This window comes from Aptenodytes patagonicus, chromosome 1 (genome assembly GCF_965638725.1).
Source record: "Aptenodytes patagonicus chromosome 1, bAptPat1.pri.cur, whole genome shotgun sequence".
Classification (NCBI taxonomy): domain Eukaryota; kingdom Metazoa; phylum Chordata; class Aves; order Sphenisciformes; family Spheniscidae; genus Aptenodytes; species Aptenodytes patagonicus.
In genome coordinates this window covers 1122389-1149902 of record NC_134949.1, presented here as the reverse complement: position 1 = coordinate 1149902, position 27514 = coordinate 1122389, and the positions used below count along the sequence as shown (strand labels likewise).

At 45.1% G+C, this 27514-nt stretch overlaps 1 protein-coding gene across 2 annotated transcripts; it reads left to right on the top strand.

Annotated features, from left to right (window-relative positions):
• Positions 1-14735: 14735 nt before the first annotated feature.
• Positions 14736-26653, top strand: NET1 (neuroepithelial cell transforming 1). Of its 2 annotated transcripts, XM_076345796.1 has the most exons (10): positions 14736-14864; positions 19351-19458; positions 20269-20436; positions 21221-21283; positions 21730-21826; positions 21949-22025; positions 22521-22778; positions 23039-23209; positions 24105-24291; positions 24676-26653. In XM_076345796.1, exons 1-10 carry the CDS (start codon positions 14772-14774, stop codon positions 25074-25076), a joined length of 1623 nt encoding a protein of 540 aa, XP_076201911.1. In that variant the 5' UTR covers positions 14736-14771; the 3' UTR covers positions 25077-26653. The 2 variants fall into 2 exon arrangements, with proteins under 2 accessions (XP_076201911.1, XP_076201964.1); XM_076345849.1 differs by lacking the exon at positions 19351-19458.
• The last annotated feature ends 861 nt before the right edge of the window (positions 26654-27514 follow it).

The following is a 27514-nucleotide window of genomic DNA, read 5'->3' as shown; positions in this document are numbered from 1 at the left end:
TACAGACAAATGCTTTTTTCTCTTCCGATACGGAGAGCTGCTGACGTTAAATACTACTAATACTCTGTGAGATGAATTTTCAGTAATGCCTGAGCAATGCTGGAGTGCAAGTCTCCTGAAAGTCGGATGGATTTGCATTCCTATATTATTTCCAGGTTTTTGATAATCCTGTGGGATCTTAGTACAAAGAAGAAAGGTACAGCTGGTGAGGAGATGCCTTTTCTGTCTGAGTTTGTGACAGCAAGGGGGAAATCTTCTCCCCTTTAGGTGATACAGCTGGCTGCCTTTGAAAAAAAAGCGTGTGGCCCATTTGGGACTAAAATTCTACATGCAGAAACCCAATGACAGACAAAAATGTTTCTCCATACTACAGCCAGAATAAGCTTTAAAAAATTGTTGCTGGAAACATACCTTAAGTCCACCAGACAGTGAAAGTTGGAACGTAACTTGTTTGCTTAACTCGGTGCTAGTACAATAAATGACTTGCATAAGGCAATTCGTTTACCATTGTTCAAAGAGCAAGGATTATACAAACGGTCTATTGTGTGTAGTGCTTTCTGGTGGTTTAACTTTCTTGGATCACGAATGACTTAATGAAAGACCACAACTCAATTCCTGGTTGTAATTTTATGGGAAACTACAAGGCTGCATTGTCAAAGGTGCAGTTTGTTGCCTCCTTTCATTTCAGCTTCATTAACCTTGGAAAATGAGGCCACAATATTATTATTTATTATTATTATTATTGTTTTATCCTTCCTTTTGGTCAGATTGGCAGGTTTGTGGTCAAAGAGAGATTTTTTTCCTCCAGACCAGCCTGCAGGGCCCAGTGGGAGGTTTTTGCCCGCATCTGTTGCACAGAGCCATTTATTGTAGTAAACCGGTATTTTTAATCTAACACCTGCAGTCGTGGTGGGGAATACTGGCAATCCTTTTGGTCTCTCTTTCCCAAAGACTGTGCTACATCATTGTCTTTGCAACTTTTGTGCTAGGAGCTGAAGATGTATGATACAGTCAAAGCTGTGGAAAAGAGATGTAGTTTATCAATTACTGCAGCAACCTATAAATTATTTACCTTACTCCTTTTTTCTACTCACAGGTACCCTCTGAGACGAGGCAGCTCTTTCACGTTTCTGACTCCAGGACCACACTGGGACTTCACCCTGGTGAGTAAAACAGCTGGTGGGTGCATATTGCAAAAGCATGCAAACAAAAGCAGGAACACAGAGGTGAAGGTCCCTCTGCCTGGAGGAGAAAGAAAATCAACACATTCCTCTCTACCTGGCTAGACACTTTCTGAGCCACTGAGGCTTCTGAGTTGTAGCTGGAGGGTGCTTTTTGCACACAGGGATTAAGAGAAGGCGGGATATCCTGGACACTGTGGTTTCTTTATAAACTTCTTACTTTCTGATGTGTTTCAGCAGTCCTGCTAGCTAAGCTGGCAATGCAATAGGCAAGATGTAAAACATGGTGTAGAAATAAACCCTTTTTTTTTTTTTCTTAAATACAAAAATCTGTATTTTATTTGGTATAGAGAAACTACCTAGGGCAAGTGCATGGCCTTGTACTCTCTTCTCTCCATCCTATAACATACATCCCTTAATATGGAACTGGTTCATATCCAGCCTCTAGAGCTGGTAGAGAAAGATGGACCGCTCTGGAGAGTGGTTCAGAGGACCTACACTGGGTTTCTGTTCTGAATTGCTGCTTCATGAAGTCTATCCCTCTTCATGTACTGAGGATTGCAAGGCAATTTGTCAGCTGAAGTAGGCGCGTAGCGCCTAGTGTTGTGTATATAGATCTTGTCCCATCTTAAAGCTCATTTTCATGAGCTGCCTAAGCTGATTTGCCCCACTGCCCCTGGAAGTGGTGATCACATCCTCAGCCAGCAAAGTGATCTGGCTGAAAAACTTGCCTTACCAAAAAGAAAACAAAGAGTTTTGGATGAGCTGATCCAGCTGACTGCACAAGCTGTATGAGTGCCTGTGTCAGCACGAGGAAGGGCGTGAGAACATCTCTGGAGGTGGGGAAAGGGACAGGACTACCTTTTATGAAGGAAATCCCATCTAAAATCAGATGGAGCTTCCTGTGAAAGCATGCATTTAGACAGGCGCTTTGCTGGGTGTGCCTCGAAGGGCAGCCATGTGCAATTTTGAGGCTGCACAAACACCAGTCCAGTGTGAGAAGGGGATTAAACAAAACCATAAGCTCTTGTAGATTTTTCTTTTGCTTCATTTTAGAAACTTTCATCTGGTGACTACAGCTGCATTAGACATATACGTTTGAATATTACAAAGCCCTAGAAATTATATTCTTTCAAATTTGAAAATATTGTGCTCTAACATCACAAATTAAAAGCATTTTGATTCCTGTTCTTTGCATGTTTTTTTAATCTGCTTTCATTTGGCTATACACAGTTCAACTCTCAGTTACAGTTAGAGTGTATTGTATATCATGACACAGACTGCAGAAAACAAAGAAAATGTTTTTGAAGGACGTAATTCCTTATCTGCATTCCTCCATCATCTCCCTCATCAACCTGGTCCACCGCCACTCCTCCCTTCACACCCAAGTAGCTTCATTTCCAGCTACAGATGGTGGGTAGCCCTGAACTCCAGCCCTTTTCTGGAGAGCCAAGCTTTCCTGTGACTAGCTAGAGGTTAGTCTCGGATTAATACACCACCTAACACTGGAAAAGAAGTAAATACAGGAGGGAAAGAATAACAAAGGAGAGCACATAGCTGTGCAGTTCGGTTACCCAGCAGACATACCCTTACTGCATGGCTGGGGACCAGATCTCTGCTTAGAGGCTTTGCCAATGTAATTACACTGGCATACATTGACCAGAGCGCTGTATTTTGGCAGCAGCCTGTAGGAAAGCAAGAATTATACTTTTCTCGGTGTCATGTCACTCATGTGCTGGAGTGTGTCACACACAGGCTTTTGTTCCCCGTGACCACCAAGTACTCATATGCTGGTCACAAATAGCATCTCTTCATGCCATAGTTTGTGCAGCTGTTTGGCCAAAAGTCTGTAAAACGTACCTGGCCTGAGTCTCAGGGGAAGCGGGTAACTCAGCCAAGTGTCCTTTTCATGCCTGCAGAGGTGGAGTGAGTTTAAAGAGAAGGACTACTACGTGTTCTGCACAATTCTAAGAGAAGACTAATGCAGTTTGGGTTAAAACATCCTCTGGATGGCTTCTGCCTGGAAGCAAGGTTACTCATGGTCTGTTTTCCTTTCTTCCTTTTCATTAAGGAGGATTCGTTTATGAGAAACAGGCACTTGATCTTTGTTGACTTAACGGTCCTGATGCACATTCCTCACCTGAAGCCTTATTGGTGTTTTATGACTTCAGGTGGGCAATAAGCAGCAAAAACCAGACTGATCCCTAAAGAACAAAATATCCTGGTTTAAGGCAAAAAGCCCCTTAGTAGGAGAGAGGAAGACTAGACGACTAGAATTGTTTTTAAATTGAAAACCAGTACTTTCTTAAGAAGTGTTCCTGGAGCTTTAATCGGAGTCCTTGAAATGTAATTAATGTTCATGCTGGTGGTGGTGTTTAGTTCTTTCTAAAATAAAGTCACAAAATATTTAGGTTTCCCCTCCTGATTAGTATTTTTTATGCTTCTCCTTTGCCATACCTCTTTGAGAGCCTAAATCAGGTCTCACGGTTTTTACAGTTTAATAACTTTCGTAGAAGTAACTTTTTCCACATGACTTGAGTTTCGTGAGAAGGTTAACGTATCAGCTCTCTGATTGTGACCGTCTCAAAAATGTGAGAAAACAGTACCGTAGCAGTTGCTTTTCTATCATGTGGCTTTAAACGCCCAGATTTGAGCAGTCTGAAGAGGCCATTTTCTTGGAATCTGTTTCTGTTCTGGCACCACACAGGAATGATACAGCTGGCTCTGTAGTGAAATGTCTAAGTTTTTGTATGAAACTATATTGGGCAAAGGAAATGGGGTCCAGCCAATGCAATACTTATTGCATAAGTCTAGCCAGTTTAAAAACAAAACTTTGGCTTTCCTTTCGTGTCTGGGCTTTGGTCTGGAGCTGTATGTTAAAGATGTTAATATACTTGACTACATAAGGAAGGAATAATATTCAGACCAAAAAGGTGTGGTGTCTTTGTCTTTATTGCGAGTTTTCTTCTGTTAAATAGATGCTAATATCCTTGACTTACATATGGGAAACATAATCTGCAAACCAAAAAGGTGTGGTTATAGCAGTCTTATTGCAGGATTTGATAAATAACCAACCCTGAATATTTTACTAAACCTAAAAAACCAAATGTCTGCATTTGCATGTGTTCTCAAGTCTGCCAAAGGTCTGTTCAAAAAGTATGGAGTGTGCTGGGACATTAATTCAGTGTCAATGCTACAAATATGGTAAGACCTAATGTCTAATGTGAGAATTTTTTCCTCTGTAGTTAGCAAGTCTATCAGTGAAGGGACTCACATGACAGAGTCAGTATGTTGTCTTTGCAAATACAGGGGAAAAAACAAAACAAAACAAAAAAGAAAACCTGAAATCATTGGGGAACTTTGTACTTGAATCCACTTCTGTAGCTAGTTTGAATAGCTGAGAAAAAAAACACAGCACCAAAACCCAAAATATAAGAAACTAGTGAGTGCACTTCTGTAATGCCTCACCATCACACGTGTGTATTTAATAGTTAAATGGTAGAGTCAGCATAGTGTGGACAGGCAAGAAGACACACTGGAGCCTAAAAACGCATCATACAACAGGACTAGCAAACAAGAGAACAGGTTTTTGAGAACCCTCCAGGGAAGCTGGACATCCCCTCAACAGCATCAGATTTTCAAAGGGACCATGGAAACTAGGCTTGTCAGCATTTAAAAATAATTTGAATGAATACTTGTATTCAAACATTTTAAATACACTTACAATGATGACAAACCTCTTAAAGCTGAAACTTTTAAGTTATTTGACTATATTATTAAATTCGAAGAAAACAGGAATTGCATAATTGCTCCTGACAGAAAGTCAAGCTGCCGGACTGGTAGAGCACAAAACTGAAATCTGCTGAAGTTCAGAGTGGACTTGTGGTAGTAGTTCCCCCTGCAGCTGCAGAGAGGGTGTTTTCCCCATTTCACCTAGTTCAATGTCTAGTCTGTTAAACTGATAAACAACATGTAGACCCATATAAAAATACAAAATAGTTTCTTTTCTTTTTCCTTTGTGCTTAATGAAGTGGAAGAGGATGAACTTGACTCATTCTGGACAAGGGTCAAACACAGGATGAAAATCAACTACTTGTTTCATGGGTGACCAAACAATTTATGCTCGTGACCCATGTTTTTTTCCAGACCAGGTGATTTGCAGGCTGGCACAGTCTAACAGGATGAGTCCACAATTAGTTTTCCATTATCTGGGTAATGAAAAAATAATGTAGAAGCCCAGATAATACAGAAATAGCGGGTGGTATCGGGAAGCTCAGTGCAGAGATGTCTTTGATCATTGTTCCACTGGCTTGTGCTCTTCTTCGGAAAGGAAAATAGCTGAGAGCTCCCTGGCAAAAAGCCTCATCTTTCTTCCACAAAAACGCTTATTCTTTTAGCCCGTTGCATTCCTAGCAGGGATGCTTCAGCCACAGCTGTCTACTGGCCATGTCCAAAGTAATGAATTAAATAGATGATCGAAATGCCCTCACATACACACATTCAGCTGTTTAGGGAACCGCACTAAAACAAATCCCTGATACACAGTAAGAATCCCCTGAATAAAATATATTTGGGTATTAGGGCGTAGCTGAGGAGCAGGAACAACCAACCTAATGCAAAACTGCTTTATGTTGGCACTGTCCCCAGGGTGAAACCTGCAGATCTCCTCACTCACAGACCCCTGCCCAAGCCCAGCCGTGCTGGTGAGCAAACATTATGAGAGTTCGATGTGGCATCTTCTGGTGACCCCTAGAGATCTCAGATCCTGAGGATCACCAAGTCTGAGCCTCTTGGTACCTAACGCTTTCAGAAAGCCCAGCTTTATTGCTGGATTGCTGGCCTCAGAAACCACAAAAAATGTTTCATCTAACTAAATGAATCTCAAATCATTTCACAGTAGTAACCGCTGCGTTCTGTCCTGCTGCTGAGATTTCCTGCTGAAGACTTTACTCACAACCACAATTATGAGAGTACAGAGAAACAAGCTTAAAGGCATATAATTAATAGGTATCGATCAGGTGACAAACATCATGAAACTGCATAAACATGCTTTGCATTTGTTTTCAACCTTTATTTTTTTGAGTTATTATGGTTAGTTGGGGGTGTAAAGAAAGAAACTCTCTCTAGTCTGCTTTAAAAAAACCAGAGCCTTCTTTCTGAACGCAAATAGAGTGTACAGCTATAACTCTGTTTCATTTCTTACAGAAGAGGAAGCGTCGAGAGAAAGATGATGATGTAGTCAGTCTTTGCAGCCTTGACTTTAAGGTAATCAAAACATGTTCCTTTACAATATTGTGTAATCGCCTACTTTGTTGACTGCAGTGGCTTCCACTGAGGAATGCTATACTTTCTGTGTTTGCGTTTCACCATCCACAGTTTAGAGACGTGTACAGCTGTGTTTGCTCTTGCATACACCTCTGGGGTGGGCTGAGCCCTGCTAGGGATATCCATAACACTGTTTGTGATCTGTTTTAATCATCTGAATGCTAAATCTGCCACGGTTTTAATGTTGTGTGAAATAAATGCGTGTAACCCATACTTAGCAAGAACATAAGCATTTTCAAGTGCCGGGAAGCAAAACTGTGCAAAGCCCCTTCAAATGTTGCTTTTGTTTGACTTTAGTTAGTGCACTTCATTGTATTGCAAACAAACCGGACTGGCTGGGTGGTAAATTGTTCTTAAAGCTATGGATTAAATTGACTTACAGAAATGAGGGTGGGGAGGTGCAGAGTGGCATCTTTTTCCAAGGACTATCCAAGCTTGGTTTTCTGAAAGAGAAACTACTTCCCGCTGTCCATCTGCCCTGAAGATCTCACTGTCAGACACTTCTCTGAAGAGGGGAAGGAAGAGAAACAGGGTTTTTCCTAGGAAGGTAGCTATTGAGAGTTACCTAAGTGGGGTTTACGGTTTATTAGACTGGGATTAAAAGTAATTTGTTAGTGTGGAGTTTCCTGTTTGACCTAATGACCAGTGCATCCTCTGTTGTTGTCACTTACTTTGCATTTGTGCATTATTTATTAGCCTCACTTAACCTGGCTCCTGCTGGATGCTTTCCATGACCGATTGTCCTGTCCAACAGGCTAACTCTGGGATTTGACCTCTCTAGACTAGATCTCCTGTTCCAGATAAGACCATCCCTGTAATTTCCCAGTAGGGGAGGGAAAAGAGCAAAAAAGATTATCTGCAGAGGGCTGTGACACAGCAGTGCTGATGCCTCTGAACTGACTGTGTTTTGGGCTTGTTTTGTTTCTGGGGTCTTTCTGGTTTTCTGATGCAGATGGGAGTGTTATGGCTAGGAAATCTGCCCTCAGGGAAGAGGATTTTCTTTTCTTTTTAATTGGACCACCTTTTTATGTGTTGGACAAAATTGCATGAATTAGTGTTCCTCCCACAAAGCAATCACTTCAACGTGAAACTAAAATATCAACAGTAATTTGTGTACTCGCCTTTTAAGAGTTTTAACAGAAATCTTCCAAGGAAAAAAGGAAATCCCTAGGCTAATACAGTCAAAAGTTCAGACTGCAGCTTTTGTTTAACCTGACTTTTTAACTTGTTCTTTTGAAAGGGTCAGGCTCTCCCAGACATTTGCAAGTTTGAGGCACATCCACCAAATACACTCCAGTATTCTAGTTAAAATGCATTAAAGGTACTGATTGGATGGTAATTTTCAGGCTTTTTGATACCAACTCTCAAGGTTATTAGAAGTTTCAAAAGCACCACAGTCGACTATTTATAGTCAGATTTTCAAAACACATCACCAGGGCTTCTGAGTCTCATTGAGCACTTATGCTGTAGTACAGATTATACTTTGCTGTGTCTAGATTTGATGCGGGTGAACCAATAGCCTAAAATTTGGTTCCATCAGACACGGATGTATCTATTTCATTGATGAAATAAGGTCACAAGAGAAGATCAAGATAAGTTAAGAATGTTATATGTAGGTCAGACCATATATTGTTTATCCCCATCTTACAGATCGGAACTGATTTTTCAGAGTTTGTCTCTATAAAGTGTCTAACTCCACAACATAACTGTTACTTCATCTCCACTATCTCCCCTGGCAAATGTAGCTCAGCTGACAAGGTGCTCTTTTGTCACCATACTTGTAATAACGGAGGAGTTTTGCCAGCATACTGCATTCACACTCCTACTAGACATAATTGTGCTGACAAAACTGCCATGTAGATGGTGATCCCACGAAGGGCTGCTTTGGAGCAGGGAGTTGCATCCTAGTATCCCAGACTTGGCACCCTACCCAATGTATGTTTTTAAAATAAAGGTAGGGGGAAGGGATTATTTAATTTGGATGTGTACCTGTCTCTCTGAGAAGGTTGAGCAGTCCTTTAATGATGTTTAAACCTCCCATATTCTAGATCATTGTTCCACATACCAGGAAGATGGTATGCAAAATGGCAGGGGAGATCACGCCAGCCCAGACAGACTGCAATGCCCAGGCTATTCTTGTTTATTTTGGCTTGTTAACCTCCTCCTTGCTGCCCAGAGTCCTACTCAAAAGTGAACCAGATCTGTTAGGTCTGTTAAGCTTCTAGTTTGACATACAGCCTTTAGGCTGTTTTAGGGTTTTAACCCTCCAAACATTACCAAAATATGAGTGGGGAGTTACAACCTGAGACCGTAGTTACAGCATACGCTTCCTTCAGCACTGAGCCACCCCTTCTCTTGTGCCAAAACACCCTCCTTTTGGGAGAAAGAAGGTATTTTCTCCACAGACCATGTCTGGAGTCGTACTACAACGTGGGCCGTTGATAATTGTCTGGATAAGACAGAAGGGAGAGTGAACTGCAGTGCAGTGACAAAAACAAGAGATTGAGGACAGGAATTTCTTTATAAAGCAGATCTTTATGCTTTAAAACTAAGGGTTATTTTTGCATTTCAGGTAGGTTTATGACCAACTTTTTGTTAAGTGATCACATATGAAACGTTTCCATATTACCTCCGCAGTTACGTAAGGTGTTGAATGATTCATGGGCGGAAGCAGAACTGTGTTTTTTGAAGGTGTGTGTATCTTGATGTTTGTTAGCAACTAGATAAATACTTTTCGTTATATGACAGGGAATAGACAGATGCGACGGTGTATTTTACCAGAGGCAAAATGAAGCCAGACTGAGTAATGTGTAAGACTCATGTCTTGTCTGGATGGTGTTTTCTGTTGGTTATGGCATGTCCTTGTAAGGCTTTAGGAAGAGGGATTTCAGAGAGGAAGTGAGGTCTTAGTGAGGACTCCTTTTATGCACCACCATGCTGTGTCCTTCTCGAAGCCTTACGCACCTTTTTGGGACCAATTCTGTGAATATTACTCAGCCTGGATAAGACTTCAGCCCAAACAAGCCCTAGAGTTGTACTAATGTTGGCAGCAGAGAGAGACTGTGACAATAAAGCTGACAGTGACAGTCTCTCCGGGGAAGGCAGATAAATACTGATTTTTTTTTTTTTATGTAAAAAAAATTACTTGGGAAAAAAGAGAAGGGGGAGAGAGAATCCTTGTGTGTCTGCATTCTTGCTGGTCCAGATCACTTGAAACCATCAATGAGTGTCTTTCCATGGTCAGAGTCCCCACAAGTAGCTTGGCTTCAGACAGGGATAACACAGCCTCAAGATCATCACTAAATAATGCAAGAAACTGCAGCTTTAACTCCTTCCTTTAGAATATATACACACAAGCTTTAAAGAAACAACAAAAACAGTCCTTCCCTCCTCCCTTCCCCCTCCCAAAGATACAACCGCTCTGGAGGACTTTTATGGGAATTTTATTGGCGTGTCTGATTCATGCAAGAACGTGCCCATGCATAAGTTACTAATTTGTATTTGGAAATAGACTTTGATCAAAACGAACATCTCTGGCATTGGCTACACCATGCAACTCTGAAAAACAACATTTGGCACGTGAGCAGGTTGGGAGCCGAAATCAACTGTAGCTTCTCGCTCCATTACTCGGTTGTCAGGGTAGATGTTGTGTTTAATACTATCATGAGATTGGATAGTCCATGTTTTCTGGTGTTGTATTCATATTCATAAGATGGAAATTGCTTTTCTGGCCTGAGCGCACAAATGTTCACTTCAGGGATGGTTGAGGCAACTCGTTTTCTACAGAGGTCTGCAGAATATCATAGGTTGTATTTCAGTAAAAATGCATCTGCACTGTGGCTTGGGTTTTGGTTTTTTGGGGTTTTTTTTTGTTTTTGTAACTATATAATGGAGTTGAATAGCGGCTAATTATAGTGACCTCCCACCATCCGAAATAAATGCTGGATTCCAGACAGGCTTGTAAACTTTTCAGATGACCCAATAGTCTTTTGATGGATCATAGCCTACTCTTGCTCATTTTCCAGAATACTGCTCTGAATTTGGCTCTGAATATAAATATCTGGGAATGGAATGTTAAACACAGCTCATGGACAGTAAACAACTTTGTGTATGGCAGAGGGGGTCTGACTCCTCTGGGTGCGTGAACATGTATGGGAGAAGATGATTGCCTCTGGAGATCTTATTTATCCCAGTCCTCGAGTGTTCTGCATGTTACGCTATATATAGCACATTAAGAATAGCCGTAAAGTGAGTTTTTAGGTGGATTTCAGTGCCTAGTAAATAGGATTTCAAAACATACACACACAACAATGAAAATGAATATGCTATGAATGCAATGGATGCTTTTATTTTCTCCGAGACTTCAAGCCGCCAAAGGGATTAAAATGTCGCAGGTTCTTTCTTTGAAGAAATTGAATCCAGATGTCAGGCACATCAGAGGCATCCAGGACCTGTGAAAACTGGGAAAACTGCCCGCTGAGGAATACCCGCCTGCCTCCGGGCTCTGTTAATGCACCGGCTCGAGTCATCTCCTCTCCAGCCAGTGGCAGAACAGAGATCTTTTGTCGTTGGCTCTTGTCAGCAGCAGCAAACATCCTTCTTTCAGGGTTAGGTATAAAATAAAGCAACCCTGAAGTGTCCTGGCTGAAGGTCGGGGCTGTGTAACCTGGCCAGACCTGAACTATGAGGATATTGAGGGTGCTGTAATGACTCTCTTCCACTGAAGGTAGGCTGAAAAACACGATCCAGGCCTGCTAGGGTTTTACATTAACTGTGTCTGCCTGCCATTCCTGCATACAATTTGCTTGAGTCCTGCCAAGAGAAGAGATAGGAATGGGCTGTGAGTGCCGGCCACCCTGGACACAGGTGCTGGAGGACATATTCAGCTGTTGGGGCAACATTCCTGCATGCCACGCTTGGCAACCCCTGGCACTAGCCAGATGCCATGTGTCGCTTAAACAACTGAGTATTTTTAACTGTGAAAACTTACATCAGTCTGGAATTGTACACTGGAATTTGGATGCATGTTTTCTTAGGAATTCATCATTTGTTAATCTAAAATTTATTTGATGATACTTTGGGGCTGAAATAACAAAATGGCATGTCAATACCCCAGAGAGCATTTTTATTTAGTAGCAGCCCTACCCAGAATAACTTGCAGGAGCAAGGAATGTCGCAGGTATGAGGCCGCCCAGGACTTCAGGCAAACAGCTCTGTGTAACAGCAGTCCTCCCTTCTCCGTGGAAATGAAAACCCAAGCTAAAAATAAAACAATGAGGGCTGGTTGACTCCTCTGTCACTTGAACTCTTCCCAGCTCCCTAATTTGATAGTAGGATAGGAGTCACCGAGGTACTTTGCTCCTAGAAGTGAAAATTCCCATTGGAGTTTAGGGGAGGAATGCTATTAATACCCACTGGCAGGAGAGCAGGAAGAACTGGTCTGTTATCCATCTCTCGTCGCAGCAACCAGCCGGGCTGCATTCTCGTGGCTTCAGAGCCGCCATGGCGTGGGCTGATCCCTGCCCAGTGGGCTGGAGGGGCAGGGGAAGGCACAAAGGAGGTTGGGGCAAGGGCAGAGGGGTAAGGGGGCACTGGGAAGGTAGAGGGAGATGGTGGTGTGTAGAATAATATGCCCTGAGTTAGAGGGAAGTTACAATTACGGTGCAGGGTGCGTAGGGTACAAATCTGTAAGTCTGGCTTCGTTGCTTCTGCAGCACGAAGAACAACTCTCCTTTCTTTTTTCCATTTGTTTTGGCTTTCATCAGAGAGTTCCCAAGTACCACAGCCTTGTTTGGGATGGTTCGCCCACTGGAGTGGCATTTGCACTACAATGAACTTTACTAACTTAAAGGTCATATTCACACTGCCTCTTGTATGTGTTGTAAGTAGAGCAGAGGCAGGTAAGTAATGTGCAGTGATAGCACCGTGCTCTGAGCTGCTCTAAGGCCGTGCTGATTATGTTGCTGTAGAGGGGACACCGTGGGCCTGGAGAATGGTTGTTTTACCTCTGCAAGATCACCTTCCACCCTTGCTGCCTTCAGGCTTCTCCAGATTTATTGCCTTCCCCGCGTTGCATGTTGGTCAGTGAGTACCCATTGCACAGCACGTGTCTCCACCGCTCAGGGTGGATTTTGCCTCAAAATGGCGCTTGATGATCTATACAGATATAGCGGGCATACAGAAATTATCCCATCTGCTACAGGGGCAGCTGGGAACCACTTGTTTTCGGGTTTTTTTCATTGCTATAAGGCCTTACCCACCCCTTGCTTTGAACGAAGGGCAGTTGTCCCGGGTATGTAACACTTTGCACGTGGCATGCCAGGAGGCATACAAACAGTGAGCCCCGTTGCATCAGGCCAGAGCTTTACGTTTCCACAACATGACATCAGCAGGCTGCATCAGCTGAGGCTTGCATCACCATGAATTAGTTAGCCTCACAAGGTGTCACGAAGAAAATCAGGGATCTCCCTGCCGGTGAATCACGTGCTTCCCCGGTGCGCAGCAGGAGGTCCCTTCCCCGAGGGCTCAGGAAGGAGAAGGACTATTTAACACTTACGTCACAGAAAACACTTCATATGGCATGAAGTGCTTCAAGACGCAGGACATCACGTTCTGGTCCTAACAAGAAGAGTTTAAGTGCCACCTTTGCGTGCATGACTCTGCTTCACGCCTTCCCTCTCGGCTCCTGATTGTTCATCCCCTGTTTTTAGTTGATCTGCACAGCCTGTCTACATCTCACTGAAAAGAAATGCGCTCTCGGGGTCGAGAAGCGTTCCTGAATCTTTAGACCAAGTTTAACAAACCTTTGACCTTAGATTGTAGGAGAAATAGGCATGTTTGATACTCCCCAAAAAAATGATCAAACTCAATGGAGGGTTTGCCTGCTCCTCCCCAAAGTCATCGTCCCTTTGGTCTTTTGTCCATCTTAAAAATGGTTGACTTCAGTAATCCAAAAAAGGATTACCCATATCTGAAAGAGTCAGTCTGTCCTTTCAACAAGGGTACGGAAACTCACTGTATCCCAAGTTTCTGAGAATCCTGTGGTGGACGATCCTAAATGTCCTGGTCTCGTATCGCAGAGGTTAAACGGGCGCAGATTTGCTGAGAGCAGCTCTCCACGGGAGAGAAGCAAACAAAGCTAAAAAAAAAAAAAAAAAAAAAAAAAAAAGCCGGGGAGGGGACGGCAGGACTTTCCTCCTGCCCGTTACTCTGAAAAATGCCGTTGCAAACCCTCTGCCCATCCCGCAGCGGCCACGTGGGAGCCGGGGACCAGCTCGGCGGGGACCCTGCAGTACTCCCGGCCACCCCAAATTTATCTCCTCCGAGAAGAAGGTTGGTTAGCATAGGTCGGCAGCGACGCAGCTGCCCTCCTATTGCCAAATAAACTCGGTTTATTTTTACCAGCACAAGAGACCTTTTATTTTGGAGATTTGTAGCGGTGCCAGGAATAATATGACTTAAACAAACAAACAAAAAATACAAACCCTTTGCATCTATGACCAGGCCTGCTGGGACAGGCTCCCCTGTTAGAAGAGGGGGAGAGGCTCAGCCCAGCCCCTGGCTAACAGAGCCGTGCCAGCAGAACCTTTAAAGCTGAGAGCAGACTTAAAAGCACAGGTCTAGACAAGAATTCTTTTTTTTTTTTTTTTTTTTTTTGAGCAAGGAGGGCTGAGACCGGTAAAAAAAAAAAACTCGCAGCGGCAAATGATTTATACTCCAGCGGTGGCAATGAGAGCTCCCGTCAGGAGGAACGCGTCCCACCGCCACGCTTGCAAGACGGCTGTAGGCGGCGGCGGCGGGCCCTCGTGCTGCGAGTGCCAGCAAAGAAAATGAGGGGAAAAACCCCCAAAACCAAAACATATGTTTGGCTTTGTCTCTTTTCAGCACGAATAGTGAAAGCCCCGTGCTTTTCAAACCGCTTTCCATCATAGGGTGTGATGGAACAGTCCCCTCGACCCCCAGTGGGTGCCTGCGTCGCGCTGCCTTAAAGTAGAGCCTCTCAGAGGTCCCATTTTTGGGGAGTTTAGGAAGAAATAAGGGCTGGGAAAGGGGCCCAGAGGGTCCTCGCCCCCGGGCACCCTGCCTCTGGGGCAGGGGGCGTAGCTAGTAGCCAGTGGGCGTGGTTTGGGTCTGCAGGGGCGTGGTCGTGACGGTAGCCCCGCCCCCGCCGGTGAGGTTGGGGCGCGGCGCGGCGGCGGGCGCAGAGCGGGGATGAGCGCGGGCTGAGGCGGCGGCGGCGGGAGGGGGAGGCCGCGGACAGCGGCCATGGTGGCTCACGACGAGCTCGGAGGGCTGCTGCCCATCAAAAGGACTATCCGGGTGATCGACGCGCAGAACCAGTCCTTCAGGGAGCAGGAGGTGAGGAGGAGCGGGGTTGGAGAGGGGAAAAGGGGGGGGGGGGATTGAGGGGAAAGTGGTGGGTTTGGGAGCCCCCCCCAACCTTCCCGCTCTCCGCGCCTGAGGGGAGGCGGCGAGCCGGGTGCGCACCCCGCTGAAAGCCGGCCCCGGAGTGAGGTGCAGGCAGCGATTTAAAAAAAAAAAAAAAAAAGTCTTTGAAAAGAAACAACAACTTCATAGTCCCTGGAGGGGGTGTTGTCCTGGAGGAGTGGGACCAGGGAGCCGAAACCGGGATTTTCATTAAAAAAACGCCTGTTGCTCTGCGCGCTCTTTCCACTGACAGGATTTTTCCTAATTAGGGCGTTTGTTTGCTGCATAAACAAAAAAAACCACCTCATGGGGGTTGGTTGGGGTTTTGACTTTTGTTTTGAAGCGTTGTTATTTTTATCATCTGTTGTTATGTAGATGAGAATTATTGCATTCTTGGTAGATGCTCGCATGCCTCCTGCTGCGACAGAAGGCAAAAGTTCAGCAGCCAGGTAGGGTCTGGCTGCCCTGGGCAGGGTTTTATTGCCGAGATTAGCGGTGAGATGAGGTGGAAAAGAAAAAAAGGCGGCTCCAGACAGCTCTGGGGCTTGAGGGGCTCCTGTCTGAGTTGCCAGTCTCTTAAAATCCTGGCTTTAAAACAGCCAAACTTGGGCAATCTCATTGTGCAAAAGGGAAACCAGATGTTGGGAGAGAAATAACATAAACCAGATCTCTTAAAGAAGAGTAAATCGCCTCTAATTCTTAAAACCTGTATTTTCTGTAGGGTATAACCAGCACACTGGGTATCTGAAGTTAAATGTTGGGTCTGGGCTTGAGTAATGAATTGACTCCTAAGCCAACACCCCTATTGATGCCAGCTACTGAGTTGCTATCAAGAGCCATTGAAGTTATCAGCGGAGCGTGAGGCAAGATTTCTCTCTCGGTTGCGAACAGCTTGTTGAATTTGAGAAAGGCAAGGGTTGTAATCTCCGTACTGACATGTCAAGCCGGAGGCTGGTTGTTCAGTTTGAGCGCAGACAGCCGTTTTCAGAACAGAGCTTGAGATTCAGCAAGCTCCTTGCACATGAATCTTCAAATAAGATAGTCAGGTGGCGATGATTTCTGGCAGGAATTATTTGAGCAGGTGATTAAAATCCCTTTTTGCTGATTTGGCTTACTAGGAAAAGTTTTGCTGTGCGTGGTTTTTAGATTTGTCACCGTGTTTGTACACGTTTGGGACTGGCATGTAGGACATTGCACTCTAGTAAGTGATCCTTGTAAAAAACACTAATTATTACCTAGTATGGGGGAAAGGTTGTAGGCATGCATACTGCTAAAAGAAAATGTTTGTTGCTCAAAAGCAGAGCCTGGTTTTCTTTTGAGCACCAAGGTGCGATCTTTTCACAATGTGAAGAGTTAACCTGCACTTAGAAGCACTTGAAGAAATTCCACTAGTGTGAAGTCTTGTCTGCCAGCTGAGGCACCGAGGCACAAATTTAGCTTTTGTGCGTATGTTTATGATATATTTATATTCACCTTTAATAAAGAGTCCCCTGGAAAAAAAAATTCTGAATGGAAGCAGAAGTGCTTTTGAACTCACTGGGGTTTTAATTATCTGTCGGTGTTGTAAAGCTTAACACTACTAGCTTGTTACAGAAACTTTCCAGACTTCATTCTAATCTGAGCTTCTGTAAGTAATACAGCGTGGAGACAGGCTAATCATTGTTTGCAAGTACAGAACTAAAAAAAAAAATACTGAGCCAAAGTTATCCATAGCATGAACTGTACTGAGTCTCGGCTTACACCGCGACTGAGTTTGACTGTAAGAGGAGTACATGACCCCAGGCTGAAACGCAGATCTCGGAGAAGGTGAGGTTTCTAAGGAGAGGGATTTTTTTTTCCCCCCTCCCTGCCTTGGATCAAACGATATCGCTGGAAGGAGAAGAAGAAGAAACAGATGCAGTTTTTTGGCAGTTGAGCCATTCATGTCTGAGAATACTCGCAGGACAGAAAGTGGGATTTGTTTCTCTTTAAGAGAGGGGAAATGGCCTTTTGCTAAGCTGAATTTATAGCGTACAGAAGTTTTTCTGTTGGCTGAACACCCCAGGGGAGCACATCGCATGTACAGAAAACGCTCTGGTCACGCCGATCTGTGCAAAATTCCTCCCTCCTCAGAGCAGAGGAGGGTTCCTTGGGAGCCGTGCTCCCTCTTCAAGCCTGTCTTTGCATGTCTCAGTATGTCTCGACTGTTCAGAAAAGTGGCGATCTATAATCCCAGGGAGCCCAACAGAGAGGCAGAAATGCCTTCTGCCAGACCTTGTGCATATGCATGTGTCGCTTCAGCCTAGCACAGATGTGCTGGGAAGGCATTCACACATGTCCCTTAGCGCAGATAGTGTGTCATTGTATCTCGTATCTGGAAAGGCTGCAGAGTTGACCCTTTAACAGCGAGCTGCGAAAGACTGTACAAGCGTCCTAAAGTACTGAGGTTTCTTGCTATTAATTTTCAGTGTCACGTTTTTCTTTTCCATGCTATTTATATCGCTGGCCTTGACAGAGCTGTGTGTGGCTTATGTCTGTATATTTTCTGCTTACGTTCCTGCAGTTTCTTAAGCTTCTCTTGGCTTGCGTCCCTTTATTCTTGTACGCTGATACATGGTTGTCTAGAAGTAAATTACCTATCCTTTTCCTCCACTCAGAAACATCTGCAATTAATTAAAGTTTCCTTGTCTTCTTCTGAGCCCGGCCTAACTTTCCAGCCTTCTGCATAATGCTCTTCCTGACTGACTCGGTCTTGAGTGCAGTGGCTCATGGTTGGCAAAGGAAAGAAGCGACCGCAGTGTTCCCGGTAGTGTGCCTTAAACCCAGCTGAGGGTCGAGTTCCCAGGGTTGAGGACGCTCTCTTGTAGCTTTTCCTCATTTCTATACTACCTTCATAGTCCTGAGATTACCCAAAAGTTTCAAGCACAGCTTTGAACATGCTTTGTGCTGTGCCAAGAGGTCTTTCTGTTCTGCATCACTCATAAATTGTTTCTTTTCATGTTTCCCCCCTGCAACTTTGAAGGCTTAATTCAGTGTGAGCTAACCTCCTCTGTTGCTTAACGCTGCGTGTAGGCAGGCAGACGGGCCACTCCTCGGGTCATGTTGCTGAAATCAGATCTTACATATGCAGCTTTTATGCTTCCTCAGTCTCATGACTGGAATCCAGCTCTGTGTGTTCCTATTCCCCTTTTTTGTTTTCAGCGTTTGTCACTTCTGTTGCTATGCAGAAGCAAAGGGTTTGGGCACCTTATCTTGCAATCTCAGACTGGAACTAGAGACAGTGGAGAGCTTGTCCTAAGCAGTCTTTTCAGTCTTGGCCTTTTAGCCTTTTGAAATGTAAGAGGAGGGACTCAAATGTAATTAACCAAAAATGCCTGATAAAGCTTTGGTAAAATTTCTACTGAGATGAACTCAAAAAAGAGGCTGCTTCCATCAACTCATCTGAACTTCATGCTAAGAATCTTCCTTGTGATGATGAGTCACGTCCAGCCATCTGCCAGATGTTGAAGAGCACTGGGGCACCTCATGTAGCCTTTCTCCTAGCTTTAAGCTCCGAGTCCATCTCTTCCTGGCGTCCCATTGTGCACACCTTTCCTGTACAGTCCTTACAACACAATATTTTTGATATAAAATACGTAGTGTTGCCAGCATGATTTTAAAAACTGATCTGAGCTTAAGCAGCAGGAGGTTTCCATGGGGCGTTTCCTTTTTCTTGGCAGCATTTCGGTCAGGACAGAGTTGAAAATGCTCTGGGCTCCCGGCAGGGATTAGTGGTGTAGAAAAGCAGAAGCTCCATCTTTCAAATCTAAACAACGTGTAAGAAAAATTATGATGACTTGCGGGGGGTGAGGGGGGAGCAGAAGGGGGAGGAAGCTTTGTAAACTGAAGGTTTTAAACTTTATCCACTTCGTGTGTGTGTGTCCCTCACAGGAATGTTCAGCATGTGGTCATTTGCTATTTGTTAGAATAGCTGCTGAGGCCGTCCTGGGCTCCGACGTCTATTTTTCTCTCCAAAATAAAATTAAAATGGAAAAATGCATTCTTTCTACAAAGGAAAATATGACAAAATGGTGAAGCAGATCACAGCTCCATCTTTAGATGACAGTCACTTGCCTTGCAGAGGAGAATGCTTCAGTCTATTTATGTTCAAACCTTAACGGTCCCTGTTTGAGCCCTGTTTTGAATTCTGACTGATGTGTATGTTATCTTGCCTCTTTTACACTGGGCAAAGTCTCTGCAGTTTAATTGCAGCCTTAAAGTTCAGACAAATATTTACAGCCTCTGCTTTCCTTTTAAGATGAATAGCTACTTCAAAACACTCTCTTTGCCGTGTTTCCCACTCCTTAAGTGGGTTCTTGCTTTTTAAACCTGCCTGGGCAGCTTGAGAAATGAAGTAGGAGTCACAGCCAGTACAATTTGTTCTCTGCTTTATTTACAGGAGCCAAGCAATAAGCGGGTTCGGCCTTTAGCACGGGTCACATCCCTGGCGAACTTGATCTCTCCTGTGAGAAATGGTGCAGTTCGACGCTTTGGGCAGACAATACAGGTAAAAAGCAGAGTCTTTGAGTCCTAGAAGTCTAGAGACACAGGGAAGGTACTGGCTGTATGGGGGTAAAACAGGCACTGGGATTTCAAGGCATCTCTTGAAACTCTCCTATATTATTCATGCAAGGACAGAAAGCTTGTTTGGGACTTGGGGATGAAGAAGAGTTCAGGAGTTCAGAGGTAGCTTGCTAGATAACCAGGTTATTGAGGGTTTAAGCAGTAAAAAAAAAATAAACTGATTCAGATAGGGAGAATTAGTTGATAAACCGTTCCAGTACTTGAGATACATGTATTGGAGCATGTGCTTAAATGTGAACTGACCTTGCTGCTCAGTGATCTTTCAATAATGTTAGAGAAGCGTTGTCTAAGGAACACTACACCCCATACATGCCGATAAGACCGCTTCTGTGTCTGCGCTTCAGTAACATTGCAAATCACGAGAGCAAAGTTCAAGTGGCTCCTGATTAGCCCCGTTATAGGTGGAATTATGATCCTAGTTTATTTACTTCCTCATACCTTGGAAATAGACCCAAGCTTTACCTGCCCGTCCTCCTCCCAGGCCCTGCTGCTGGATCAGTGCAGGGAGAGGCACATGGAAAAGCTTGCCAATCCCTGGGCTTTCAGGGCTTTCTCAGCAGCTTGATTAAAGTGTTCCTTTGTCTGAGGAAAAGTGTCTGGGTGTGTTTTCCTGCCCTGTACAACAGAGGAGGATGAAGGATTGGGAGGGGTATGGATAATACTATAATACTTCTGTACTTCTGAAATGGTGGCTCTACATATTTTTTGTTTTACTTTTTTTTAATCCCTATAGTCGTTTGCCCTTCGCAGTGACAGCAAGTCTCCTAGCTGTGCCCAGAAGTCATGTAGCAGATCTGCTGCTCCTACTCCTCCTAAAAGAAGAAACAGCGTACTTTGGTCTGAGATGTTAGATGTCAACATGAAAGAGTCCCTGAGCACCAAAGAAATTAAGCGCCAGGAGGTAGGCTGTCTGTTAAACAGCAGAACTGGGAAAGGCAGCCGAGGCCTCGGCTTGGGCTGTTTCCTCGGCAAGTAAAGGAGTAATGAGCATCTGTGGGTGACTGTATCTTCCTGTGCACCTTCATTTCTAAACCGCTAGATTTATTTCTGCATTAGGCATGGGAAAAGGTAGGCTTCTCTCTCTTGAGTCACTAGGGAGTTCGTCTCCCCAGTTTGACCCTTCAGAGATGCCAGACCCTTTCCATGGGGGTGCTCCGCATTTCTGAAATTCAAGAACCAGCCACACTGGTTGCTCTGCAGCAGACCCAAAGTCAGGTTCCTTGTAAAGCCAGCTGTCTTTCTCTTAAAGCTCTTGACAATTGGTTGGAAGCCAAATAGCAAGGCCTTGGCTTGCCTTTTTCCTGTAGTTCTTAGACAAATCTTCTAGTGACAATACAGAAGCTGACTAAAGACGCCTGGGATTTGACCTCTGTGGTTTTCTGGGGTTTGTTTTTTTCGTACTTGCCTGTGTAAAAGCAGTGATTTAAAAGGCGCTAATATTTAATTTGGCTTGTGCATGAGCGTCAGAGCTTTCACACAGTTGTAAGTAATGTTGCTTTCTCGGAGCTGGGAAAGCCGGCAGATTTACTTGAGGTTGTCATGCCCAGGTGGCATACAGTGATTCAGATGGCAAAACTGCCTATTGAAGCTGCACAGACAGGATGTACATTATGTGAGCTGAAAGGCTCTTTCAGAGGAAGACCGGGATTAAAAATGACTCTCGATGCTTATTCCCTTCCTCGCAGGCAATATACGAAATGTCCAGGGGAGAGCAGGACCTAATCGAAGACCTGAAGCTTGCCAGAAAGGTGAGTGGTTTTTCTCCTGCAGTCAGTAACCATATTACAGATAATAATGAAGTTTCTTTGCACCTGCAAACATTGCATATCAGCTTTATCAGGCCCAGAATCCACAGTTTGAAAGCTGGCCTGGAAAGTTGACGTGAGCAGTCCTACAGTACTGGTTTGATTGCAACAAACCCATCCAAAAAAGGATTGCGCTTTGCAGTCCTGCAGAGCTAGTTGGGGAATCCCTCTCCCAGATGAGAACAGTTCAGACAGGAAAGTCCTTTTCATTTGAAGGCCTTGATGCCTTCGTACAGAGGTGAATCTTTTAGCGCTCAAAGTCGATGTTACTGTTTCTGTTGGCTTCACTTCGTATCTGTCCTGCGCGTGATACATCCCCTCATATTTAAATTGTCGGCTTTTGGGCTTGGGAGATTTGAATATATTTTAATACTGACGTTCTTTGACAGGCCTATCATGATCCCATGCTGAAACTCTCTATCATGTCCGAGGAGGAACTCACCCACATATTTGGAGACTTGGATTCTTATATTCCTCTCCATGAAGGTAAAAGCAGCTGGATCATTTTCACATAATGTGCTGACTAAGAGTTAAACTCTGTGCTTTCTCACATTAGAACAGCTTACTGGGGCATTGATGCAATTTCTATTCTTATGTTTCAATTCCAGACTTGTTGGCAAGTTTAGGAGAAGCAACAAAACCAGATGGAACAGTGGAACAGATTGGGCCCATTCTTGTGAAGTGGGTGAGTACATAACTTCGAGGCAGCAGGCTAAAAATGCGCTTAAAGAACATTTAAAGCTAGAAGCCGAAAAGCTGTGGGCTTTTGTGGCCTTGAGCGAAAGATTGAAACGGAAATCCTGGCTACACTGAAAACAATGGGAGTCTGTCAGCCGTAATGGGCCACGATTTCACCCTGGAGACTTACACTAGTGTGACTGCAATTACTTGCTGATTTATGTTTGAAATGTCTATATCTTCTGGACTGTTTGTCACTGATGGGATTTCAATAGTGTTATCGCTGTTTATCTCTCAAACATCTGAACTTCAAAGGCATTGCACGCAGGATGCCCTTGTTCTCACAAAAGACTAGCTACACATACAAGATAGTCTGTTAGCTTTTTTTATTGGGCAGGGTATCGCAGTAAGGGAAGTAGGACTCCCCAAGTTTGACATGTTAATGTGATTTGCTTTTCCTACGTAGAATTTGACTCCTGAACGTTGTTCTGTTCTCCTGCAGTTACCACGACTCCATGCCTACAAAGGTTACTGTAGCAATCAGCTGGCAGCCAAAGCACTTCTGGATCAGAAGAAGCAGGACCGGAGAGTGCAGGACTTCCTTCAGCGCTGCCTCGAGTCTCCTTTCAGCCGCAAGCTAGACCTTTGGAGCTTCTTGGACATTCCTCGAAGTCGGCTGGTCAAATACCCGCTGCTCCTAAAAGAGATCCTGAGGCACACTCCCAAAGACCATCCCGATATCCAGATTCTGGAAGAAGCCGTAAGTAACAGTGATTTCATGAGCATTGTTCTGACATAAGCATGTCATTCTGGAGCTTCAGAAAGCTTTGTGAAACCCTCAGCGATTTCGTGGGGTGGTTTTCTCGGTGGACACAAATCTGTGACTGTAACCCCTCATGAAAGCAAATGAGAGATCAGTCCACATGGATTCCATCATCTGGAGTTCTTAAATAGCACTTAAAGGGAAGATATACAAACAGAGGCCACTATTTAATCATTTGTAAATGTTTTGGTTTATAGATATCTATAATCCAAGGAGTCCTCTCTGACATCAACCTGAAGAAGGGGGAGTCGGAGTGCCAGTATTACATTGACAAGCTGGAGTACCTGGATGAGAAGCAGAAGGACCCGAGGATTGAAGGCAGCAAAGCTTTACTGTGCCATGGGGAGCTGAAGAATAAAAATGGACATGTAAGTCCCTCATGTTCGTGGTAATTAATTCTCAAGTTTGGAAACGTTCCCTCAGAGGTAGTTAAAACTGTTTGCCTGTTCTAGCAGGACCAGGAGCCCTTCCATCCTTAGGGTTAGTTTAGACAATTAGCTAAATTTAAAAAGCAGAAGAGAAAGCACCTGATGGTAGTCTGCATTTCAGGGTGTAAGGGAAAGTTTCCTGCTGACAGCTTTACAATTGGCCTTCAGAAGCTGGAAAATAATTAGCACAGAATTACCATAGAAAGTGTGCTCTGTGCCCAAGCACTCCATCCAAAGGGATTTCCTGCCGACTGTTTACTTTCAGGTGCTTTGACGTTCCCCATTATGAGCGCTGGCGCACAGCTCTTCCGAACAAAAGCGTTCCTGCAAACGCCTGTTTGGCTTTTGAGGTGAACTGCCAGAAGTTTATCTCCCACTGCAGCAGCGCTGAAAGACCCTGCTGTACTCGAGGGTTTGCTGCCTTTTCTTCTGGCTTGCAGGAGTAACCTCGTTTTAAACATCAAATCTTTTTCTGTTTTCTTTATTTTTTTTGTTGGTTGGGGTTTTGGGTTTTTTGTTTAATTTGGCCATTACACTTCTGTACACATGAAGCATTTTCTATTGTCAGAAAAGATATTGCTTCTAATCATCCTATTCTTGGCATCTCTAAATCATAATTCACTTTTTAAGGGTTGTTAAAATAATAAACCTGTTGATGTAGGCCGAGTCTGTGCCACCACTGCCAGTGCCCCTACATTGCTGTAACAGGAAACTGTCAGAAAGTTAACGTGGGTGAAACTTCAGATAACGTGGCCTTGAATCCCAGAGGATGTGTGGCCGATTTGAATACAGGGTACGACGCTTCGCTCACATTCAGATGTGTTTTCCCTTTCAGAAACTCTACGTCTTCCTCTTCCAAGACATCCTGGTTTTGACCCGGCCGGTCACTCGCAATGAGCGTCAGGCCTACCAAGTGTACAGGCAGCCGATCCCTGTCCAGGAGCTGCTCCTCGAAGACCTGCAGGATGGCGATGTGAAAATGGGAGGATCCTTCCGAGGAGCCTTTGGCAATTCCGATAAAGGTACGGACCAAACCAGTTCATCTGCGTGGTGGTGTTCATCTGTTGGTGAGGAGAGATTACACCTGGGCATAGATCCCCGTGGACCGAGGTTCCTTTCGGATAGCAGACGTGTGACGTGTTAACGTCCACCTTTAGACTGTCACTGCTGGGCTTTGCAGTTTTATATTTGGTGGCCATGAACTTACATACGGCACTTTGCAGCTGGTGCTCAGATTAGAAAACATCTATTTCAACACGTTTTTGTGGGGCTTGGGGAGTTTTTTTGGTGGGGTTTTGAACGCTTTCCCTGAAGCAGAGCAGGGCAGTCCAGGTTGCTTGTCTAGCAATGGAATCTCTAAATATTGAGCTAGGAACTGATCTGCTTTTTCCTATGTTTATCCTCAGCTAAAAATATCTTCCGAGTTCGTTTCCAAGATCCCTCCCCGGGCCAGTCCCACACGCTGCAGGCCAATGATGTCTTCCACAAGCAGCAATGGGTTAATTGCATCCGAACCGCCATCGCTCCCTTCCAGCGGACTGCTGCCGCAGCAGAGCTGAAGGAGCTGCCAGAGCTGAGCGAGGAGTCGGAGGAGAACAACCCCTCCGCGCCCAACATCAAAGCCCAGAAGAGGCAGTCTGCCATGTCTGGCGTAACCGACATGGAGCTAGACGAAAGCACATCCGAGTGTGGCTCCATCCTGGACTCGGAGGAAGCCAAGGGCCTGAAAACACACAGAACACCATCTGGGCACAGAAAAACGAGGGAGAAGCAGCTAAGTGGCAAGCAGAAAGAAACGCTTGTGTAAAGAGGAGCCCAGCAACATCCTGGTGGAAGACTGTTTATTTATAAATAACGTGTACATTTTTCTTGTAATGTGAGCATGATTGGATTCACTCTACTGAACAGAATATTTCTTTGGGTTTTATGTTGTAATGGCAGCTACTGGTATACAGTTAACGCTGTTGAACTGGAGTCTGTTTTTACAAACACGGCCACTTTGAACCTGGTTTTAATGCTGTGAGTGATTCAGAAGCCCTCGTGCTTTCGACTGCCCGTGGCAGATTTGAAGAGCACGCTTTGGTTTCTGAAAGATTTCCACGCGCGCTGTTTGAGGCTGGAAAGCAGTAAAGCTAAAGGGGAAGTCTGGGCCGTCACCGCGAGCCTGGCAGCACCTCCCTTTGCAGGGGGTTTGGATCAAGAGTCCTTCTAAAGTGGACTCGAAACCTGAATTCACGTTTTCTTCTTGTCTTGTACAGCGCATGGTTTGCGGTGTACGGTTATCATAATCCATGCAACTCTTCATGTTGAAAAAGGAGAAAAAAAAACAGACCCCAAGTTCAACAGGTTCTCAATTTACCTACTGGAATCTTTCATCTTAGTGTGTCCTTTGTACATTCCTCATTTTCACTCTTGTAACCTGCCAGATATTTAATTTTTTTATTAGTTGTTTTGTTTCAAGTTTGGGGGTTTTTTGGTTTTCTTTGTTTTTCTCTTTTTTTTTTTTTTTTTTTTTTACTTTTGTAGTTTGTTGTTGTTGTTGTTCAGACTTGGCATTTCCTTTCAAGTACTTGATCCTTCTTGCTCTGAGGTGTGCGTGTACATACTGTTTCTCACGTCACTCCACAGTTCTGCGGAGCGCAGGCAAGCCATGGCGTTACGAGCCGGTGGCTGGGAGGAGACGCTCAACGTACCCCGTTACGATGAGCGACGTCAATGGCTTGTGTGCGCTCCGGACTACTGAAAGAGAACTGCATTGCTAACGGGGTTTAGGAAGGTTTTAGGCACGTTGTAAAGGGTGTGGGGAGGGAAGAGGAGCAGCAGCTAGAGGGGAATAGCAGGGAGCGAAGGTAGATTTTCTTGTTACTGTTGCCTTTTGGAAATGAAACGCCTCCCGCAGGGAGGCAGGACTGGAGGCAACCAAGGGGTTATTGCATGTGGTAGAAAGGTAGAGAAAAGAAAGCGTTTGAAGCTGATGAGGTGTAAGGACGGAAGAGATAGTGGTTGTATATACTCGTAACGGCGACACTGCCATGTTCTAGCGGTCCAAAGATTCGTGTGAGGGGGTGCCAGCTTGGTAACTGCGCTGCAAAGCATCGCAGGAAACAAAGCGGTGACAGATTTGAGCAAAGCCGACAGGTTGTTCCTGTCATTCGACTGGAGATGATGGGGCGAGGACAGCGATCCCGCGATAGCCGTCCTCGAGCCTTACCTGAAATCCGTGCTCTGAGCACCGTAACTCGGGTGTAAAGGGTTATTGCCTGTCACGTGTTCGGCCAGTAATGTTGGAAATGGGAAGAGGGTGTACATAGACACAAACGTGTGGTTCTCTGTAAATGTATTGTACAGTTTCGAGTGCCAAGTACAATTAAATTCCTGACAGCCTCTTGCCTGCCTCGTCTGAGTCGCTGCCATGGGTGCTGCCAGACGGCAGCAGATAAGCACGTACCTGCACTTCTCCAAGCACACGCAGCTGGCCTACCGCCGCACACGCCGGGCGGAGGGCTGTAGCTCGCACAAGGAAGCCGTGGTTTTATTCAAAACCCTTTTTCTGTCACGGTTCCTCTTTGCACCACTGCAGCCGGAGAGGAGGCGAGCCGGCGGTTTTACAGCTCCGTGTGCAGCGTGGGGCCCGGCAGCCACCGCCCTTCGTGTGTGACGGGTGGTTGCTGTAAAACAGGGCACAGCTGCCTGACTCACTCCAGCGCTTGCATCACTCTCCTCCATTTCTGGGGGAAAAGGGATCGGCGGCAATAATCCCTGCCCTCCCGGGGCACCGAAACCTCCTTCCTACAGAAAAGAAACCACCCCGCAGAACCAAAAGGCTCCCCATTTAGCAAATATTTTCAAATCCTCTCCTAGGCCAACCTTCCGAAGCGGCCCTGAGCGGAAGGGGGACGGGGCAGACTCCCCTCCACCGGGGCAGCTTCCCCGGGGCGGTGGGGAGCACCCGGTTACAGCAGCATGACGAAACCGTCGGGTCTCCGCAGCCCTCCCGAAAGCTGCGGCCTGACCATGTAGGGCGGTGTCTGGGCAAGCCTGCAGCTCCCGGGGAGAGCGGCCCCGGCTCCACACCAGCTCCCTCGGGCTGGCCGCGCTCCCCTGGGTCCCCCGCTGCGCCCCCGGGGCCCTGCTCGGGGGTGAAGGCACAGCTCAGTTTGCAGGGACAGGGTTTACAGCTGAGTTTTGACCTATGAAGCTGAGTTTTGATCTGGAGGGGACTCAGCCCTTCCCAAGCAGGGCGAA